Consider the following 21,968-nt stretch of genomic DNA (forward strand, 5'->3'; position numbering starts at 1 on the left):
GCTTACGAACGGTAGGAGGGAATTGGGACTTCAACGCCCAGAATTCCCAGCCGCGGACATACGGGCTGGAGTATCGAAGAAGTGGACCCATAACTGTGGTTTGCTGCACAAAATGTGGCACCAAGCATTGGAGAGTCTGTTTGATTGTGGCTTATCCGGCTAGGGAAGTTAGTTCACCGATTGCAGTTCGTAAAGCAGATCCATAGAAGGCCATGTTTTAATCGTGGCTTGATACATAAACCCCACTTCTGACCCTCCCCAAACCTGGGGCCAATTTGAAGCACATTCATATGAGGACTCTCTGAAGCTTGTGAGTCGGGACGATCAATTCAACCTGCTCCAACCTCATCCAGCATTGTTGCAAACTGGCCAGTGAGCGTCACAGTGACAAAATAAATAAACCAACACACAAACCAACAAAATAAATCAGAAAACAGAAGCAGCAAAGTGGTAACTGGTAGAATAAAACCAACAAGAAGCATTGGCTGACTTACAAGAGCCTTCACGTCGTAGCCTCTCCTACAGAATTCTCTTTTTTTTTTGCACCCAAAATGGCAAAGACAAAGAGATCAGCCATACTTCCTTTCCTCCTCTCTCTCTCTCCCCCACAACCAATATTTTTTGCTGCAGAGTAGCTGGCATCCAAGCTGGGCTTTGTAGTCCAAACCCCATCCAAAGGGAGAGAAGCGTACAACAGCTAGAAGCTTTTCAAGGCAAGTCCCTCAAACGTAGTGCATTTTCTTGCTTTCAAAATAATCCTTCCCCGTTGAAGTGCCGCCGTGTTACCCTCCACGAGAATTATTTCTTTTTGACCGCCTTCTTAGCGCTTTGAGAACAAAATCCAACATAATGCAGTTAATATTATGTAAGTTTCACACTCCCTTCCAAGGAACGGGCTTGGCAGGATAATACTCTGAAATCAGACAATACTCTGAATTATTATTATTCTTTTTAGACAGGAATTGTTGGGACAAGGCTCTGGAACAAAAGTCTGGCCCGTAGCGATGCCAAAAAGACAAGATGCCAAGTTGGTCCATTCAAAAGGAAGGCTGTGGTTAGGCCACTCTTGGTTAATCCACCAGGATAGTTTTTTTTCCCCCACAAAAGTTTTCCTTCCGTAGATTGCAGCCACGGTTTGGGCTCACCGTAGATTAAACAAAGCTCCGCCCTGCCGTTTTCTGTCCTGAAAACCCTCCGATTTAAATAATAATAAATAAAGGAAATAAATAGGGAGAAGGCAGGCTGGAAGGGAGCAGATTGGCTGGCAAAATAAATTATTAAAGCCCCTACCCACCCCTCATCAGAACTCTTTAACAACTCGAACAGGGGAAAGCAGTGAAGGAAATGCTACTGGCGCACCGTGAACTATAAAATCTGTAGGCCAGACAAGGAACAATGGATGGAAACTGATCCAGGAGAGATTCAACCTGGAAATAAGGAGAAACTTTCTGACAGTGAGAACAATCAACCCATGGAACAGAAGTTGCCTTTGGAAGTGATGGGAGCTTCATCACTGGAAGCTTTCAAGAAGAGATTGGACCGCCATCTGTCTGTCAGAAATGGTGCAATGTCTCCTGCTTGGGTGGGGGTTTGGACTAGATGACTTACAAGGTCCCTTCCAACTCTGATTAATCTGTTAAAATCAACTCCACGGAGTCCACAGTAGACCCCCCCGCACTTTTCCCAAATCACCAAACAACTTTGACCGAATTCTTCCTGGTTCAGACGAAGAGCTAAGCCACCCCGTGGAGACAGCTCCAGACACGTGCCGGGAAAGATACTAGGAGGATGTCTGAATGGATGGCCTAGAGATGTGGAGAACATGGGAGAGGCCCTGTGGAACATCTCAGCCCTGTTTTGGCGTTATAAGGCATCCTTTCGCAAGACACCAAGGTGAGAGGCCTGCTTCCGCCCCACACGCCTTCAACCGTATACTGTTAGTTTTGGTAAGAAGTTTTTGGCTAATTGTGATGTTCACCGCTTAAGGTTCTGCAAGTTGGCACGCACCGCCTACGTGAAGAACTCCAGGGGTTGGCGTCGTTGGCTGAGCTCGTGGTGGCACCTTGATTTTTGCCCGTAACCAATCTCACGGTCCTTTGCATGAGATGGATCCGGCGATCCGACGTCCAATTGTGGAACTCTAAGGTTGTGGAGTCTGGCCTACGGGAAACCAGGCAGCATTGGTCTAGTTGCGATGAGATCAACAATGGACGCGCAGAGTATCGCTCGTCTTCTTCTCGAGTAGGTCTTTTTTCGAGGAGACTCCCCTTTTGGAGCTGAGCTGGAGGCTGGCCCTCCCCGGGGAAAGTCTCTGGGTGCAGCACCCCTCCTTCAGAGAGATCGGCTTCCGGAGGGGCCGGACCAAGCCGGCTTCGCGCTCCGACAGACGCTGCAGTCCAGGCGAGGCGGGGAACGGCAGGGTCCTTCGTCAAAGACTCGTCGAGGACACCGACAGGGTGGGCGAGGACGGGGGTGGGAAGTTGAGGAGTTCCAGCACAGCCACCCCGACGCTGCTGCGCCGGGTGAACATGCACGAGGCTGCCACCCACTTGTTGGTCCGCGGGTTGTACTTCTCGATGGAGTTGAGGCTGGAGCTGCCGTCGTTCCCGCCCACGGCGTAGAGCCAGCCTTCCATGGCCACCAAATCATGGGTGCTTCTATAAAAAGAAGAAAAAAGAACGGAGTTAGGAGGGACTGCAGAATTCCCGGAAGCAGGAGAACGCCTGGCTATGGCAGTGGGCTTAGCGGCTAAGACGCTGAGCTTGTTGATCAGAAAGGTTGGCAGTTCGGCGGTTCGAATCCCTAGCGCCGCATGACAGAGTGAGCTCCTGTTCCTTGTCTCAGCTTCTGCCAACCGAGCAGTTCGAAAGCATGTAAAAAAAATGCAAGTAGAAAAATAGGGACCATTTTGGTGGGAAGGGAACAACCAATTCTATTTGTTTCATGACTCCCTTCCGCTAAAGTGGTTGGGCTTCAGCATTGAAAGAAGCCCCGATCTGGTGGGAAGTAGAGAGGACCCAACGGTTGGGGTGCCACGATCTTTGGGGCGTTGCTCCCTACCTACGGATGTTCATGGGGGCCACGCTTTCCCAGGTGTTGGTTTTGGGATTGTAGCGCTCCACCGAGTTAAGGCAGCTGGTCCCATCGTTCCCTCCGGCCACGTACAGCATCCCTTCCAGGACGGCCACCCCTGCGCTACTCCGGCGGCTCAGCATGTTGGCAATCGGGGTCCAGGTGTTGATCTGGCAGAGGAGAGAGAAAGGAGAATTAAGAGAGGAAAAAACCTCTCAGCTTCCAAAAAATCCTCTTCTCCTTTTTCAGAGTTGTAAGAGATACATCTGAGGACCCTGAGTTTCTTCAGACCTTTCTTTTTCTTCTTTCTTTCTTTCTTTCTTTCTTTCTTTCTTTCTTTCTTTCTTTCTTTTCTTTTTCTTTCCTTTCTTCTTTTTTCTTTTTTCCTCCCTCCCTCCCCCTGTGTTTCTTTCCTTCCTTCTTTCCTCCCTCCCTCCCTCTATCTTTCTTTCCTTTCTTTTTTTTTCTGTTTCATTGATTCATTCATTCTTTCTTTTCATTCTTTCCTTTCTTTTTTCCTCCCTCCCTCCCGACCTGTGTTTCCTTCCTTCCTTCCTTCCTTCCTTCCTTCCTTCCTTCCTTCCTTCCTTCCTTCCTTCCTTCCTTCCTTCCTTCCTTCCTTCCTTCACGTGCCTCCTTTTCTAGTCTAAACTCTCCACCTCTCCCCTGGGGCTCATGCCATTGGAGCAGGAGAAAAGGTGTGAGAATCCTGGCCCACGTTTTGCCTCCCCACACCATTTACCTGCGGTTCGTACTTCTCCACCGTTGCCAAGTGTGAGGAACTGTCATATCCTCCCACAGCGTAGAGGTTACCATCTGTGATGGAGAAGAAGGGGGGGAAAGCAACTTGTAATAGATCACCCAGTGGTCCCCCCAGCTGCAGCTAATGAAGGGAATCAGGGCCTTTTTCTCCCCCGTAACCCACGTGGCTCCCTTATCCATTCTTCCCTGCGTGCCCTAGGATGAAGAGGGGGTGGGCCTGGGTCTTCGTCTGAAGGCCCAGCTGGACTGTGCCCTTCTCCAGTTTCCTCCACAATCTCCAGAGCCGCACTACCACTCCCTGTCAGCTGTTCCACCTCTCCCTCGGAATCAGATTCCAACAGGGGCATGACAGAGCTGGACTTACCTAAGGTTGCTATGCGGACATATCTCCTTCTGGTGCTCATAGCCGTGATACTCGTCCAGGTGCCAGTTAGGGGGTCATATCTTTCAGCACTGGGACGTATGAAAAGAAAGCAGCACAATCAGTATGTTGTGACCTGGCCTTCACAAAATCAAGAAACAGATGCCCCACAAAGAAAAACCCAGGAGTAGGATTGTACCGGTTTGGACCGGTTCAGGTGAACCGGTTGCTCTGGCAATCTTCTGGCCCCACCCACCTGCCCGCCCTTGCCCTAGTCCAGGGGTCACCAGCCTTTTGGACTAAAAGCATGTCTGTCTATTTATCTATCTATCTATCTATCTATCTATCTATCTATCTATCTATCTTTGGTTATTCGGGTTTTCTCCCGCGTAAGATTGGAAGTATCTAGGCAACGTTTCGATGAAGTCTCATTCATCATCTTCAGGCTTGTGTCTTCGGCTCTGTGCTGAGACTTCATCGAAACGTTGCCTAGATACTTCCAATCTTACATGGGAGAAAACCTGAATAACCAAAGATCCACATATAAATACCCGCAGAACCTCAGAAAACAAATATATGTTTTCTTAAGTTTTCGCTGGTATTAATGTGATGGATCATGTTCGGTATTTTCCACGGCAACTTTAAAAGCACAACTACAATGAGCTACAACTTTAAAAGCACAACTACAATGACGTGGGAAAATACCCGAACAAAGCTGAATGCCATATATATACATACATACATACATACATACATACATACATATATATATATTTATATATACACACACACACACACACACACACATAAATAAAAGTAAAAGCATTCCAAATGTCTAAGAGCTTCCTTGGGATGGGGAAACCTGGTAGACCTTCTTGAACTCTGAAGGACCCTTTACCTGTTCAGACACGAAGCTCCGTCGTAGCCCCCAGCAGCATAGAGGAGGCCGTGCAGGGCTGCCACCCCAAGGCAGCTCCGTCTGGTGCCCATGGAGACCTCCGTCTGCCATGAGTTGGTGACGGGGTCGTAGGATTCAACGGTGGCCAAGTCAGACGTTCCGTCATAGCTAGAGGGAGAGAAAGAGGGGAGGGAGGGAGGGAGAGGGAGAAAAAGAAAGGGAGAGGGGGTGAAAAAAGGGAGGGAAAGAGAGTGGAGGGGAGAGCGGAGGAAGAGGGAGAGAGTGGAGGGAGGGAGAGAGGGAGAGAAGGAAGGAGGGAGGGAGTGGGGAGAGAAGGAGAAGGAGGGAGGGAGAGAGGGAGGGAGGGAGAGAGGGAGAGAAGGAAGGAGGGAGAGAGTGGGGAGAAAAGGAGAAGGAGGGGGAGAGGGAGGGAGAGAGGGAGAGAGTGGAGGGAGGGAGAGAGGGAGAGAGTGGGGAGAGAAGGAGGAGGAGGGAGGGAGAGAGGGAGGGAGAGAGGGAGAGAGTGGGGAGAGAAGGAGAAGGAGGGAGGGAGAGAGGAAGAGAAGAAGGAGGGAGAGAGGGAGGGAGAGAGGGAGAGAAGGAGGGAGGGAGGGAGAGAGGGAGAGAAGGAAGGAGGGAGAGAGGGGGAGAAAAGGAGAAGGAGGGGGAGAGGGAGGAGAGAGGGAGAGAGTGGAGGGAGGGAGAGAGGGAGAGAGTGGGGAGAGAAGGAGGAGGAGGGAGGGAGAGAGGGAGGGAGAGAGTGGGGAGAGAAGGAGAAGGAGGGAGGGAGAGAGGGAGAGAAGGAGGGAGGGAGGGAGAGAGGGGAGAGAAGGAAGGAGGGAGAGAGTGGGGAGAAAAGGAGAAGGAGGGGGAGAGGGAGGGAGAGAGGGAGAGAGTGGAGGGAGGGAGAGAGGGAGAGAGTGGGGAGAGAAGGAGGAGGAGGGAGGGAGAGAGGGAGGGAGAGAGGGAGAGAGTGGGGAGAGAAGGAGAAGGAGGGAGGGAGAGAGGAAGAGAAGGAGGGAGGGAGAGAGGGAGGGAGGGAGAGAGGGAGAGAAGGAAGGAGGGAGAGAGTGGGGAGAAAAGGAGAAGGAGGGGGAGAGGGAGGGAGAGGGAGAGAGTGGAGGGAGGGAGAGAGGGAGAGAGTGGGGAGAGAAGGAGGAGGAGGGAGGGAGAGAGGGGGAGGAGAGAGGGAGAGAGTGGGGAGAGAAGGAGAAGGAGGGAGGGAGAGAGGAAGAGAAGGAGGGAGGGAGAGAGGGAGGGAGGGAGAGAGGGAGAGAAGGAAGGAGGGAGAGAGTGGGGAGAAAAGGAGAAGGAGGGGGAGAGGGAGGGAGAGGGAGAGAGTGGAGGGAGGGAGAGAGGGAAATGGAGCGAGGGAGAGAGGGAGGGAGAGAAAGAGAGAGTTCAATTTTTTAAAAAGAGTAAGAATGTCCACACCAAAGCAAACCTTGGGAAGAGAATTAGGAAAAGTGAATGAAAATTAGGTAGTCAGCTGGAACGTGACCACCGGAATAAAGACAAGGATATAGAAAGCTAGAACAGCATTCTTTAAAACGGAAAAAGGTCTTCTGCAGTCATGGCCTAAGCCTTAAGATTGAAAATTAGGCTTGTCTACGGAGTGGAGAGTCGGTCTCGGATCGAAAGTCACTCGAAGAGACGAGGGAAGCATTTGAAATGTGGATTTACAGGCGGCTGGGATGTATAAGTCGGGCTGACAAAGTCAGAAATGAGAAGCCACCTGGGAAAGCCAAGGGAAATCATCAACGGCATTCAAAAAAAGGTGAAAATTAGAATATTTCAGACATGGGATGCGACACCGGGGAAAACACGGCATCCGTCCCTTAATCCTTCAGGCGGAAGAAGGACATCGTGGCTTCAAAATCGAAGGGACCGTTTGGGACAAAACTCAGCGGCCCTTTTTTTCGCGCGGCTGTGGATAAAAATCAGGTGGCCAACGTCCGATGACGGATACGGCCCGAGAAGAAGAATGAAAATTTAGATGCTGGAAATGTTTCCCTCCAAGAAAAACGGAAGGCCCCTGGCAAGCCACAGCCAACTCTTGGTGGCATCTCCACCCGGTTCTTTTGGTTTCGCTTTGGCCTGGCCGGCTTCCACTCCCGCTTCGGTTTTGGTTTCTGCTTTGGTTGACTTTCCAATTTATCCCATGCTTGGCTGGCTCTTCTCGGCGCTCGAGCCTCCAAGGAGACCGGGCACGCAGGTGCTGCCATCTGCTGTGGGAAGTTTCTCTCCCCTTTTTTTCTTAGCGGGGAAGGGGAAGTACATCCTTTCCCCAGCAGTTCAAAGGGTTGGTGGAACTCACTGCCACAATGCAATGCATGTTTCTATCTATCGGCCTGCCTGCCTATTCATCTATCATCTATTTTTCCTTCCTTCCTTCCCTCCCTCCTTTTTCTCTCCATGTATTTTTCCTTTACCTTCCCCTCCTTTCTCCTTCCTTCCTTCCTTCCCTCCCCTCACCTTCCTTTTCTCCATTTATCTTTCCTTTCCTTCTCTCTTCCTTTCCTTCACTTTCCTTCTCTTTCTTCCTTCCCTTTCCTTCTCTTTCTTTCCTTTCCTTCTCCTTCTCTTTCCTTTCCTTCTCTTTCCTTTCCTTTCTTTCCCTTCCTTTCCTTCTCTTTCTTTCTTCTCCTTTCCTTCTCTTTCCTTTCCTTTCCTTTCCTTCTTTCTTTCCCTTCCCTTTCCTTCTGTCTTTCTTTTCCTTTCCTTCTCTCTTTCCTTTCCTTTATTGTTCCCTTCATCTTCCTTTTCTCCATTCATCATTCCTTTCCCTTTCCCTTTCCCTTTCTCCTTCCTTCCTTCCTTCCTTCCTTCCTTCCTTCCTTCCTTCTACCTACCCACCCCACCATAACAACAATAGTAAATCTGCAACTCTGTGAATTCTGTACAATGATCCTTCACTGGCCCATATCCCATGCTCTTCCAAGAAGACCTCTAGCTAGATGATCTCTTAGATACCCGGAAGACCTTTTGCGTTCCTCCTCCCAAACCCATCGCTGAGCGCTTTCCATTTCCGTAGCTCAGTGCCCCTTTTTCCTTTTTCAATCTTGACCGCTGCCTTCATCTTCCTCCTTTCCTCACTCCCCTTCTGTCGTTCCCCCCCCCCCCCCCAAGCTATTCCACCCAAATATCAAATAGGAGCCACTCAAGGAGTATGGCGGCCAATTATTCTCTGGCAGGGGTGGGTGGGTGGGAGTCCTCCTTACCCTCCCACAGCATACAGCTTGTTCCCGATTGCCGCAACTCCCACCCTGGCCCGGCGGGTGGACATGGAAGCGACCATGTGCCAGCGGTCAGTCCGCGTGTCGTAGGCTTCGCAATCCCCATGGATGGCAAAAAGGCTCCCTCCACCTGCAGGGGGGGCGGGGAGAGGGAGAGAGAGAGGGAGGGAGGGAGAGGGAGAGAAAACATGAGAATAATTTTTTTCTCAAAATTGGGCCGGATTCATTCAGGTTCAGCTCCGTTGGGGAAAATTTGCTGGAAGTACATCACACGCTGGCCGTTTTCCTACAATGCACACAACCAGCTTAGTCTTCTTCAAACTTAGCAACTTTAAGAGGTGTGGACTGGGGAATTCTGGGACTACAACTCCCAGAATTCCGCAGCCAAAAATGGCAGAGAATATACTTTTTAAGAAATATCAAGGCTACCTTTCCTTTCCTTCCTTCCTTGCATCCTTCCCTCCAGCTACCTTTTTTCTTTTCCTTCTTATCCTCTCTTCCTCTTCCTCCTCTCCTTCCTTCCTCCTCTCCCTCTCCCTCCTTTCCTTCCTTCCTTCCTTCCCACTCTCTCCCTCTCCCTCTTTTCCTTTCCTTCCTACCCTCTCTTCCTCCTCTCCTTCTGTCCCTCCCTCTCCCTCTTTTCCTTTCCTTCCTTCCTTCCTCCCTCCCTCCCCTTTCCTTCCTTCCATCCTTCCCTCCCTCTCCTCTTTTCTTTTCCTTCCTACCCTCTCTTCCTCCTTCCTTCCTTCTTTCCATCCCTCTACCTCCTTCCCTTCCTTCCCCACTCCTTCCCTCTGCCTCTTTCTTTCCTACCCCTCCTCTCCTTCTGTCCTTCCCCTCTCCTTCCCCTCCTCCCTCCTTCCTTCCTTCCTTCCTTCCTTCCTTCCTTCCTCCTTTCCTGCTCTGCTCCTTCCTCCAGGCCTTACCCACAGCGAAGAGCACCATGCTGGCTCCCTCGCAGCGCCGTGGACGGGTCCGGCTGTTGCTCAGGACTGCTCTCTGCTCAGGCATCAAGTGGTACTTGAGAGCTTCGATGAGCAGGTCTTTGCACTCCGAATGATGCCGGACGAGCAGTTCAGTGTCGACGTTGCTCATCAAGAAATCCCGGCTGAGTAAGGGAAGGCGGACGCACTTCATCAGCTGGGGAAAAAAAAAGAGGAAGAATTAAAACCCAGAAAGGGGCTCAATCAGGCCTCCCACGCCGGGGTCACATTGCCTTGGTTGCTCTCTGGGGAGAAACCATCTACGGGGGAGAACAGCAGTTTTGACTTCAGCAGCTTCTGTCTCTCATTCTCCGTGAGGGATAGAGATGCCCCTCTAGGGAGGGTTAGGGTTTGTCTGGGTCAGTGGTCATCCAACCAGCGGGCGCGAGAAAATTTGGGTGGTCTGCAGAGAAATGTCACCCCCAAAAGCAATTAATCCAGGCTGCGCGGGAACGCAAGGCTGCGCCCCTCACATGGCCCGCGGGATCACAAGGCTTGCGCCGCTTGCATTGCAAACAACACAAGGTGGTGAGGGGAGGGGGAGAGAGAGAGAGATACAGGGATAGATAGATAGATAGATAGATAGATAGATAGATAGATAGATAGATAGAATATTTGGGGAATGGCAATGGTGGGTCGTTCTTCAAGAAACATGGCACGTATTTGTAAGCCTTAAGGAAAGGCTATCTGTCGTAACTGAGGAGCACACGAAGCTCAGGTGGGAATTCCAGGGAATCCACCTTTTCATCAAATGCTTACAGTTTATCTTGGAAAGCAACGTACTCGGGGAATATTCTGCTTCCGGCTGTCCACATCGTGCTTCACCCAGCTCAAGACGGCTCGGTAGACTTCCTCTTCCGAAGGCACGTTGAGGCTGTCGCTGGAGATGAGATCTAACACCTGCCCGCAGGAGGAAAGGAAAGGAATATTTGGGAGTTCGGGTCTGAGAGGGTGGAATTGGCTTGGATAAAGACACTTCTGAAGAACAGGTCAACCTGGATCCGAGAAAATGGAACTGGCTTGGATAAAGGCAGTTATAGGCAATGGGTCAACCTGGAACTGAGAGGAGAGAATTGGCTTGGGTAAAGAAAACTGAGAGCAATGGGTCAACCTGGATCCAAGGGGATGGAATTGGCTTGGACCAAGACAGTTCTGAGTAGTGGGTTTCCCTGTATCCAAGAAGATAGAGTTGGCCTCAACAAGGACCATGGTGAGCAATGAATCTCCCTGGATTAAAGAAGGGAATTGAGTTGAACAAGGACAACTCCGAGCAATGGTTCAACCTGGATCTAAGAGGATGGAACTGACTTGTACAAAGACAGTTCACAACAACTGGTCCACCTGGATCCAAGAGGATGGAATTGACCTCAACAATTCTGAGCAATGAGTCTTCTTGGATCCAAGGATGGCATTGATTTGAATAAAGACAATTCCGAGCAATGGTCCAACCAAGATCTAAGAGGATGGAACTGACTTGTACAAAGACAATTCACAATAACTGGTCTACCTGGATCCAAGAGGATGGAATTGACCTCAACAATTCTGAGCAATGAGTCTTCTTGGATCCAAGGATGGCATTGATTTGAATAAAGACAATTCCGAGCAATGGCTCAACCAGGATCCAAGAGGATGGAATTGCCTCGGACAAAGACAATTCCAAGCGATGTCTCTCTCTCTCGCTCAACCTGGAATGCTAAGAGGGAATTCCACTCCTTCAGACTGGGGATTTTTTTCTCCGAGGGACAGAGCACAGAAACCCAACTCTAACCCCAGAATCTACTATAAGTCCTCCGGGTTCCTGGCAGTGTAAATACATAGTAAATACACCCATACCTCTGTGGGTACCTCCTGTCTCACGCTAAAATATAATATCATGACTGTGCTGGGTTCTTCGGTATTCTTTTACCTCCACCTGGATGCCACACACCCCACCCCAGTCTCACCTGTTTGAGAGGCAGCAACATAAACTCCTCCGTCTTGGAGACATCCACAAAGTGCTGCAAGACGTACTTGTGTGCCGATTTCAAGAGATCGCTGCAGGAGTGGGTGTCTGCAAAACCCCTGATGCCCAGACAGTTGGAGGGGTCCAACTGACTCAAGAGAAACTTGCAGCAGGCATCCCGTACCCCGTTCAGCTGCAGGAGGCTGGCTGCAGGAAGCAATGTCTGGGGGGGAGAGAGAGAGAGAGAGAGAGACTCTGGGTTGCATTCTTGTGGCCAGGAGTTCCACAGACAATCCACAATGTAGATCTCACACTGGGCAAGGACCAAAACTATATGGCTGATTAGGTGGTTACAATATGCCTGTTTCTTCCTTCTATCTTTGTAGCTTTAAACATTCTGTTTGCTATATATATAATTCTCTCTCTCTGTCTCTCTCTATCTGTCTCTCTCTCTCTCTGTGTGTGTATGTATGTATATTTATTTTCTTAAGTTTTCGCGGGTACTTACATGTATGGTATTCAGCTTTGTTCGGGTATTTTCCCACGTCATTGTAGTTGTGCTTTTATAGCTGTAGCAACGTTTCGGCAGAATCTCATCTGCCATCATCAGGCTTCTGATGAACCGTCTTGGAGACATCCACAGACGAACACAATACAGAAGCCTGATGATGGCAGATGAGATTCTGCTGAAACGCTGCTACAACTTTAAAAGCACAACTACAATGAGGTGGGAAAATACCCGAACAAAGCTGAACACCATAGATAGATAGATAGATAGATAGATAGATAGATAGATAGATAGATAGATAGATAGATAGATAGATTCTATCTATCATCTCTCTCTCTCTCTCTCTCTCTCTATCTAGATGGATAGCAAATTATATATATACAATTTTCAAAAAGCTGTACCTTCTATCTAAGCTCAGTGGAAAAGCCTCTAATTTTTGAAGATACCTGTGATAAAGAGGAGAAAAGCTTGGAATCGGTTTGTACCAGAATCCAAGGCCAGGCACTCTGAGAAAGAATGTGAAATACCGCCCCCCCCCAACACCTCAGTGTTCTCAAAACACTTCGGCGAGTTCTGATTGGCTGAAGACAATCATGGGGTGGAGGACTGGGATGAGGGGAAACCTTTCTCTAACTTTTGAGCTAGATCTAGCCTGACTTTACTGCAACCAACCTCTTTTTTAGTAAAAGAACCTTTCGCTTCAACCAAATGGGAGTCGAGGGTCTCTCTTTCCTAAGGGATCCTACTGGAGCAGGCCTGACAGTGCTCTTCCGCCAAAAGCATTGTTGGCCCACTTTGAATTCTTGCTGGATGGATCCGTTCTTACCTGGACGTTCCCTTCTCCCACCACGATCTCAGCAGTGTAGGCATACTGGACCAGCTGCTCCAGAGCCTGTGGATCAATATCGTGGAGCGTGACGTGCGTCTGACGGCTCTCACTCATCTCATCTGTGCCAATAGATTTAAAAAAAAAACCCTATATAGATTTCATGAGAGCTGCATAGACCCTCGTTAAACAGAACTGTTGCAGGAACTGGGTTTGTTTAGCTTAATGAAAAGAAGGACTAGGGGTGACATGATAGCAGTCTTCCAATATTCTCCAAAGCACCCGAAGGCAGGACAGGAAGCAACGGATGGAAACTCATCGAGGAGAGAAGCAACCTGGAATTAAGGAGAAGGTTCCTGACTGTGAGAACAATAAAACAATCAATGACTTTCCTCCATCACTGAAGGCTTTTAAGAACAGATTGGACAATGATTTATTGTGTTCGGCAAAGAGGGCCGAAATGGGAGCGCGTGCGCAAGGGGGAAACCGGAAGAGCAGCCCCCCACCGGCGTGCACACATGGGAGCGCCAAAAAACGGAAGAGCAGCTCCCCGGTGTGCGCATGTGTGCTGGCCACCTGGTCTTCCAGTTTCTTGTGTGCATGCTTCCGCAGTTTCCCAGGGTGCACATGCGCACTAGGGAGCTGGTCTTCTGGTTCCCCGCACTCCCACGTGCATGAAGACCAGCTGGCTGGCATGCATGTGTGCACTGGAATGCGGAAGAGCGACGGGCGATGGCTGGAGTGCCTGGAGAGAGGGCTCTGCACGCCACTTCTGGCACATGTGCCTTAGGTTCTCCGTCACGGGTATAGAGTCTCCTGCTTTCTGGCAAGGTTTTGGAGTAGAAGATGGACCAACTCTCTTATTCTGTTATTCAATCACCCCCAGTTAGATGGCCATTCACCCAAGATTGAGGAAGGCTTCTCCACATTCTGATTCTAGCAATCTCTAGAACAGTGGTTGACAACCAATGGGCTGGGGAACACTGGTGGTCCGTGAGAAAATTTTGGTGGTCCACAGAGAAATGTCACTCCCAAAACAATTAATCCAGGCTGTGTGGGAACACAAGGCTGCGCTGCCCACGTGGCCCGTGGGAACACAAGGCTTGCGTTGCTTGCATTGCAAACAACACAAGGTGGTGAGGGGAGGGGGGAAAGGGCAGAGGGGGGGAACTTGCCCCACTCACCCCAAGCGCCTGGCCTGGGCATCGGGCTACTTCTTTCCGCTTCTTTCTTCTTCTGCTTTTGGCTGCATGCAAGACAAGCGGCAAAATTCTTTTCTTCTCTCCCCAAACTCCGCCAGAAATGAGTCTTTGGGACCCTGCAAAGCCTCCTGCTCCAAGAGGCGCGCTGGCGGGACAAGTCTCACAAAGACTCATTTCTGGCGGGAGTTTGGGGGAGAGAAAGAAAGACTTCTGCTGCTTCTGCTGTTTTCCTTGCATGAAGCCAAAAGTCTCTCTCTCCCCCCCACCCCGAGAATGGAGCTGGAGACGGTATCCTGCGATCCCAAATAAAGAATGATCGATCGGTAGGAAAACAGGGTGGGGGATTTTCCTGCAGACTTTTTTGGGGATTTTCCCAGGGTCTCTGGTCCGCGGGATTTAACATTATGAGTTTGGTGGTCCCTGGGGTCCCAAAGGTTGGCAACCCCTGCTCTAGAAGGAGATTCCCCGCACTCCCATCCCTACCCCAGATACTTGCTTGTGAACATGGCGTGGAAGTAGGGGCTGCAGGAGGCCAGGACCACCTTGTGCGCCTTGATTTCCTTGGCGGCCACGTGCAACACAATGTCGCACAGGAGGCCCCGTTGCCGCATGCGGTTCATGCAGACGAAGGCGTCGTGGTAGTGCCGCTTGGAGTTGTGGGAGATGCTGTGGCCGTCCCGGTTGAGCAGCTGCATCCCGTTCTCCATGGCGGCAGCCGGCTCACTCCTGGCTCGCGGCAACGCCCTTTCGGCCTCTCTGCAGAAATTAAGATTCCAGTCAAGTCCTCGACCGATGACCATCCTGGGTCGAGGGTCACGAAGCATTTCACAGAATGACCCACAATTATCAGGAGTGGTACGGACAGGTTCGGGCGAACCGGTAGTTCCGACAATGAGTTGGCCCTGCCCCGCCCACCCCGCCCTGCCCCGCACTAGTCTGTCCTCTATTTCCTTTTGTCAGGGCTCCAACAATCCACCCCCATTTGAACCATGAGTCTCTAGCCGCATTTCTCAAGAGTTTAAAAAAAAATCATTTATTAGGAGTGAACATGCCGGCATTACCTGGGTGCAGCCGACTCTGAGACACATCATTCATCTCAACCTGGACCCAATTCTCCAATGGGACACGTCCATAGCCAAGAGTCATCAATCATGCTCTCCAGTAATAATCTTGCGTGCCAGGAGCTTCGCCTGCCTAGCAATTATCTAAGGTATGTATTACTTCCCCCCCCAACTCTCTTTCTATTCACAACTCTAAAAGACAAGAGAAATAGTTTTGAGTTGACACCTTCGTTTGAAGCCCAGCTGATAAGCACGGCAGAGCGGATCTTCTATTCTATTCTATTCTATTCTATTCTATTCTATTCTATTCTATTCTATTCTATTCTATTCTACTCTATATTTTTTCCTATACCTATCCTTCTCTTCTCTTCTCTTCTCTTCTCTTCTCTTCTCTTCCCTTCTCCTCTCCTCTTCAGATGTATTCAATTGAAAGAATACAAGGTGTGCATGAAACAGGATGCTCCGATAAGAGAAATTATGACAAAGTACCCCAACAAGTTTGCTTTAGATCTACCCATGCTTGCATCCTGGCACCAAGCCAGGTGCATAAGGACGAGACCCTTCCCAAATCCCTTACACCCCATTGACTGCAAGGGGCACCGTGCAGCTCAAAATAAAACACTCGGGGAGACGAATCTCTTTTTTTGCTTATTCTGGCAAAAAAAAAAAAAAGCAGGACGTGAATTTGCTCAAGAGCATCCCTCGCATCCTAGGGGGAAGGAAAAAAGCATCATCGCCCCTCTACCCCACCCATGGCCTGTCTCCCTTCCCTGCCTCTGATTGACAGGCGGATGCCAGGCCATTGCAGAATGTAAGCCTCCTGGCAAATGCCCAGAGAAGCAGGGGTGGGAGCTTCCTGCCAGGCAGGAGTGGAGTGGGGACTCCTATCTGGAAGGAGGAGGGGGGAGGGGAAGAGCGTGCGAAAGAGCGGAAACAGCTTCGGAGAGCTACCTACGCAACTGTCAATGAATCGTGCAAATGTGTCTGCATCCTTCAGGATGGCGCGGGAGGCCCAACATGCAGCCGGCTGAGTAAGGAATGCTTGCGAAGGACTGTGGTGGGAGAAAACCGGAGGGTAATGATTCCTGGGGGAGGGGGAGGCCAGGCTGAAGCTCTCCCCCCACTCCTCCTCGCAACTGTTTGAGTGCAAGGACACAATAATTGGGTCTCCCATGGCCTGGTGCAATCCGCTCTTAAGCTAGGAGAAGAATTGCAAGCTGGCCTTTGTTTGAGCGTCTTTGTCTCCTAGGCTTCATTCTAGGAAGAAGGCCCCGAATGTCTCAGTGATCATCCCTGGGCTCCTGGTTGTACCTCAAGGCCAGCGAGAATCATTCGGGTCACACGCAACTATGCCAGAAGGTAACAACGCCAGTTAAAAACAGGGAATGGAAGAATTCATTCAGGAGAGCAACATCTCTGTCTCTGGGAGCTCTCCAAGGTGCTGAATTCATTTCTTTACCATACAGGTATTCCTCGGCTTATAACCATCCGTTTAGCAACTGTTCCAAGTTACAACAGCACTGAAAAAAAAGGACTTACACTGGTCCTCACCCTTACAACTACTGCTGTACCCCATGGTCACGTGATTGAATCGCTCGTGGCTGGCCGTTTCGGGGCCAGCAATTCCAGTGCTTGGTAGCCAACATGTATTTACGATGGTTGTACCATCCCCGGGGTCATGGGATCACCATCTGTGACTATCCCAGCCGGCTTCTAACAAACCAAATCAATAAGGTAAGCCAGATTCACTTAATGACTGCATCATTCACTTAACAACTGCAGTCTTTTTGTTTAAGAACCGTGGCAAAAAAAAGGTGATAAAATCAAGCGTGATTCACTTAAGAAACACCTTGTTTAGTAACCCGGCCCAAATTGTCTCCATTAAGTCATGGACTGCCTATTCTTAAATACCATGGTCTTATCTGCATATAACATTAAGGTTCTTTTCCTATCCTTTGAAGTATGGCAAAACAGAGAAAAGAGTGGAAAACTTAAAATGATATTAGAATCCTCCTCCTCCCACTCCTCCTCCTCCTCTTCTCTTCCTCCTACATCTCCTCTTCTCTTCCTCTTCTTCCTCCATCTCCTCTTCTTCCTCTTCCTTCCTTCTCTTCCTTCTTCTTCTCCCTCTTTTCCTCCTCCTTCTCCTTTTCTGCCTTCTCTTCTCTTCCTTTTCTTCCTCCTTTTCCTCCTCTTCTTCCTCCTTCTTCACTTCTCTTCCTCCTCCTCTTCCTTCTCTTTCTCGTTTGCTTTCTTCTTCTCCTCCCCTCCTTTTCTTCCTCTCTTCCTCTCCTCCTCCTTTCTTCTCCTCCTCCTCTTCCAACTCCTTCCTCTCCTCCTCCCCTCCCTCCTTTCCTTTGTAGCTCTCCAGCTCCCTTAAAAATAGCTCCAGTTGAGAAAAAGAACATGACGCAAAGACCGAGATTAATCTGGTTGCTAATACAGGAAGCTTCCGAAAACAGCTGAAAAAAGTTCCGACCAACATTTCAAAGGGCTGCGAAGCCAGCCTCAAATCCACATGGGCCAGAGATGGTGGCATTTTGGCAAAGCACAAATGCAGGAATTGCAGGCCTGACCTGGCAGGGGTTCCTCACAGCTAGAATTTAACCAGATGCCCCTTCCACAATATTCTGCATTCTACCCCCAAAATATAATAATAACACTTGACGTGCATGTGTTTTTCAGCCCTCGCAGCAAACTGCTTCTATAGTCAAGCAGGACAGATTCCGGTTGAAGTCATAAACATGAAGCAAACTTAGTACAAAAATGAAACAGAAGGCATTCCAAGCAAAGAGGGAATTGGTGAATAAATATTGGAATACAGGTAGTCCCCAACTTGCAACAGTTCGTTCAGTGTGAAGTGTGTGTTCAAAGTAACTCAGGTGATGCTGAAAAGAGTGACTTATGACCATTTTTCACATTTACGACTGTTGCAGCATCCCTACAATCAAAATTCGGAGACTCGGCAACTGGTTCACATTTACGACGGTTGCTGTATCCTGGGGTCACATGATTTCCCCTTTTGCAAGACTTCTGACCAGCAAAGTGAATGGGGAAGCCAGATTCGCTTAACAACCATGCTACCCTGTTTCCCTGAAAATACAACCTACCCTGAAAGTAAGTCCTAGCTTGGTTTTTACACATGCACCCAATATAAGCCGTACCCCACAAAATAAGCTCAAATTAAGATCCACTCCAGAGTGTGCAGGTAAAAATTAGGCCAGGGTGGGGATTGGCGGTGGAGCTGCCCTACTGCTTACCTTTGGACAGTTGTAGCCAGGCCTTGCACACCTCGACACCTGCTTCGCTGGCCCATTTCTTCTGCAGCCGGCAAGGCTGGCAAGGCTTTCCTGAAGGCCTCTGTAGCTGATAACAAAGCTCAGGATCGATCCAGAGATCTTATTATCAGCTGCAGAGGCCTTCAGGAAAGCCTTGCTGGCTGTAGAAGTTGTTCCCGAAGGCCTCTGACAGCAAAAAGGAGTCCCGGGGTGTGTGACGTGTTCCAGTGAGATTAGTCAATGGATGACAACCCCTGAAAATAAGACCTGGTGTCTTTTTTGGTGGCAAAAAAATTATAAGACAGGGTCTTATTTTCCCCAAACACGGTACTAATTCAACAACTGCAGTGATTCACTTAACAATTGTGTGGCAAAGAAAGGTTGTAACGTGAGGCAAAACAAATGTTTCACTTAGCAGCGTAAGTTTGGGGGTTCAGTTTACGGCCGTAACTCGAAGTCTACCTGTGAATCAACACCACCTTCTGAATGTAACTGGCTACAGCCCTGAACATTTTCCAGCAGCCTCTTATTTTGTTGGGTTTCTTTCTTTCCCTTGAAGACGACCAATCGCTTCCGTCAAATCTTTTAGGGATAGTAAAGGAGTGGGGGTGGACTAGACAACCTCCAGGGTGAAATTCTGAACGGAGCCTCTGCCTGAACCTGCTGCATTGCTGAAGTTTATCATTTAGATTCCCTTTCTGGGAATCTGCCAGCAGAAGCACTTCCAGAAATGTGCCATTACAGTGCACCAGTTATGCTAGCAAAAACTGGAGGCATGGGGGGGAATATTACAAAATCAGTCTAAATCTCGTTTAGAAGACCCCACAGATTCTCCCCAGTTGTCCAGAACCAAGGTGGATCTCCAGAGATCAAGCATTAAGCTTAACATCTTTGTCCTGGGCATAACTGGTTGATCGATACTTGAAATATGTGATATTTTAAATTTAAATGCAGGCCGGGCAGAAAAGCTAGCCGAGAACCAGGATATCTGGGAACGCTCCATCAGCAAATTCTTCCAACTAGTTCCCCTGCATTACTTGGAGATACGACGGGGGGAGGAAAAGGTGCCCTGGGAAAAGGCCGTCAGATGAATGAGCAGCAACTCATTCAGGGGCCCAGCGGAAACCCTCCTCTCTGGTCCTAAACTCATGCAACGGGGAGGTTGCAATTATCTCTCCTTCACATCCAACGCTAGGAAGTCAGGATCCCGCCCTCTTAACCTTTGCCAAATTTCTTTTCTCTGGGTGAAAAAAAGAATCCAGGGTTGAGGGCCTTAAAACCCAGCAAGGAGCAATTTCCAAAAAGAATTTGGAACAAAGCAGATGATGTGGCTGCATTAAATAGCCAGGGGTGATGCTGCCTCCTTTCCTGCAACCAAGATGCTTTCAAAGGACCGGCTCAAAAAGACCCAGGATACTAGCCAAGACCAGCTGAGCTTCACTTCACTTCCTGCCAGCAGCTGCGGCTATAAAAATCCAGGTCAAACCCCAAACGCATAAAGTGCCATTATTTATTTACAAGCACTTCTCTCTTTCCCCTGTTCATTTCCCCTTCCTCTCCCCGCTTCCTAGCTTGGCCTATCAAAAATGGACTCAAGGTAACACATACCCTCCATCCTAATTCAAGCTGATCTAAAAAGCGTCACATTTTGTCACCCTATGACTATCATTAAGAGTTGTACCTGATGATTCTTGACTCTTGACAAATGTATCTTTTCTTTTGTGTACACTGAGAGCATTTGCACCAAGACGAATTCCTTCTGTGTCCAATCTCACTTGGCCAATAAAAGATTTCTATTCTATTCTATTCTATTCTATTCTATTCTATTCTATTCTATTCTATTCTATTCCATTCCATTCCATTCCATCTTATCCTATCCTATCCTATGTACACTGAGAGCATTTGCACCAAGACAAATTCCTTGTGTGTCCAATCACACTTGGCCAATAAAAGAATTCTATTCTATTCTATTCTATTCTATTCTATTCTATTCTATTCCATTCCATTTCCATTTCTATTTCTATTCTATTTCTATTTTATGCTATTTTATTTTATTCTTTTCTATTCTATTCTATTCTATTCCATTTCTTTTCTATTCCTATTCTATATTTTGATGTCCCCTTTTTTTGGACAGAGGGATGGCACTGTTGTGTGTCTGTTTGTGGTTTTTTTGGGGGGGCGGGGAGAAGAGGAGGGACAAACTCTCCATGCCCACAGATTTAAGGAAGGGCAGGAAACCTGTGTGTGTGTGTGTGTGTGTGTGTGCGTGTGCGCCATCTGTAAGCATCCTAAGGATGATCATATGAACAAAGGGATGCTTTTTGCTAGCATGGCCCAGATTGCTTCCATCCTGGGGAAAGAAAGCAGGAGGATGAGTCGGGGAGGGGAAGGACATTACCTGCCTTTGCTCTTTGTACTCTCCTAGGATGACATCTGCGCGCTCACACACACACACACACAGAGTCTCCATCCCAGGCTATCTGGCCAATTGGCACGCTCAGCAAAGGTGCATGGCGCTGTTTGGGGGCGGGGGAGGGAGGGAGGGAGGGGGGACGTCGTGCAGGCAGCAGACGGGGACTGCGCTTGTCTGGCGCTGAGCAGTCACCTTAAACAACCCCCCTCCTCCCCCCCCCACCCCCGACACACAACCACACCGTCCCTACTCAGCCGGGAGGGAAACCGGTGCGCCTCTCCGCTCCCAGCCGCAACGCGCAAGCGAGCCCCCACCCCACCCCGCCTTTGCCTCCCTTCCTCTCCTCTCCTCTCCCTCCCCACACCCCCACAGCCCCAACAGTGGGGCAGGTACTTCAGCAACGCCCCCGCCCCCCCCACCCAAATGCGGTGCTTTTCCTCCCCCTCCCCAGGGCTCCAGGTGATGGATGGCTGCAGACGGCAGCTTTTGGCTCCGCTCTTCCCCCTTGGTGCAACGCCGGGGAGCCCCACCCCCACCCCCCAGGTCAGGGGTGGGGGTGGGATCAGGCTGGAGGGGATGGCCTTGATCGCCCTCCTCCCGGAGGAAGGAGGCTCCGTGTGTGTGTGTGTGTGTGTGTGTGTGTGTGTGTGTTGAGGAGGGAGACCCCCGCAGCCCGCAACAAAGCCGCCTGCCTTGCAAAGGGCGCTTGTGCATCACACACACACACCAATCCATCCAACCCCCTCCTCACCCCAGTGCAGACTAGCCAGAAGGGGCTGCCTGTTCAACACCCCCCCCCCCACACACACCAGCATTGTCTTCTTCCTCCCCCCTGCAAAAAGACTCACCCAGCGGGACCCTCCAGGGCTAAGCAGCAAAGCTGGCCTCCCTGCTCGGGCACTTTGTTCTCCAGATTGATGGGTTGGGTTGCAAAACTTCGCCCGGGTAAATAATAATAATAGTAATAATTTAAAAAATCCGATCCGTTTCCCAGCTCGGCGGTTCCAGGAGGTCGGAAGGGGTGGAAATGTCTCTCCTGCACCTTCCCAACGACGCCGGGCGGCTTTCCCTGCTCCGAAAAAGACAAAATCACTTTTGCTTTCTCTCTCTCTCTCTCTCTCTCTCTCTGACCCCCCCTCCGTTTACACAGCAGTAATAGAGGGGAGGTCGGGAGGATTGCTGTGTGTCCAGTCGCCGCCCGCACCGCAATTCGCAACCTGGTGGCCGGCTGGGCTCTCTCTCTCGGCCGTGATGTCAGTCCCTCCGCATAGGAGGAGGCTGTCGCTCAAACCCTCCATAGGGGAAGCGGCGGGGCTCGCTCACGCCTTAGAGCAAGCCCCGTCGCGAATCGGGGGAAAAAAAGAAAGGAGAAAGGAAGGGAAGGCGAGCTTTGGATGGCAAAGACTGGATTGCCTTTTATTGATTT

At 49.8% G+C, this 21,968-nt stretch overlaps 1 protein-coding gene and 1 long non-coding RNA gene across 2 annotated transcripts; one reads left to right on the plus strand and one right to left on the minus strand.

The window, feature by feature from the left end:
* Positions 1-945: 945 nt before the first annotated feature.
* On the minus strand, positions 946-21,647 carry KLHL17 (kelch like family member 17). The gene is made up of 12 exons (XM_087914922.1): positions 21,391-21,647; positions 14,287-14,546; positions 12,589-12,710; positions 11,256-11,477; positions 10,096-10,212; positions 9,256-9,469; positions 8,315-8,459; positions 5,094-5,261; positions 4,199-4,287; positions 3,815-3,888; positions 3,061-3,242; positions 946-2,657 (listed from the first exon to the last, which is right to left on the minus strand). Exons 2-12 carry the CDS (start codon positions 14,495-14,497, stop codon positions 2,429-2,431), a joined length of 1,773 nt encoding a protein of 590 aa, XP_087771048.1. The 5' UTR covers positions 14,498-14,546; positions 21,391-21,647; the 3' UTR covers positions 946-2,428.
* LOC148124471 (uncharacterized) lies at positions 16,096-17,939 on the plus strand. The gene is made up of 3 exons (XR_015739836.1): positions 16,096-16,210; positions 16,318-16,585; positions 17,788-17,939. It is a non-coding gene; the product is annotated as an uncharacterized LOC148124471 (long non-coding RNA).
* Positions 21,648-21,968: the final 321 nt, after the last annotated feature.

This window comes from Pseudonaja textilis, chromosome 18 (assembly GCF_049901715.1).
Source record: "Pseudonaja textilis isolate UNSWEBS1 chromosome 18, rPseTex1.2, whole genome shotgun sequence".
Taxonomy (NCBI): domain Eukaryota; kingdom Metazoa; phylum Chordata; class Lepidosauria; order Squamata; family Elapidae; genus Pseudonaja; species Pseudonaja textilis.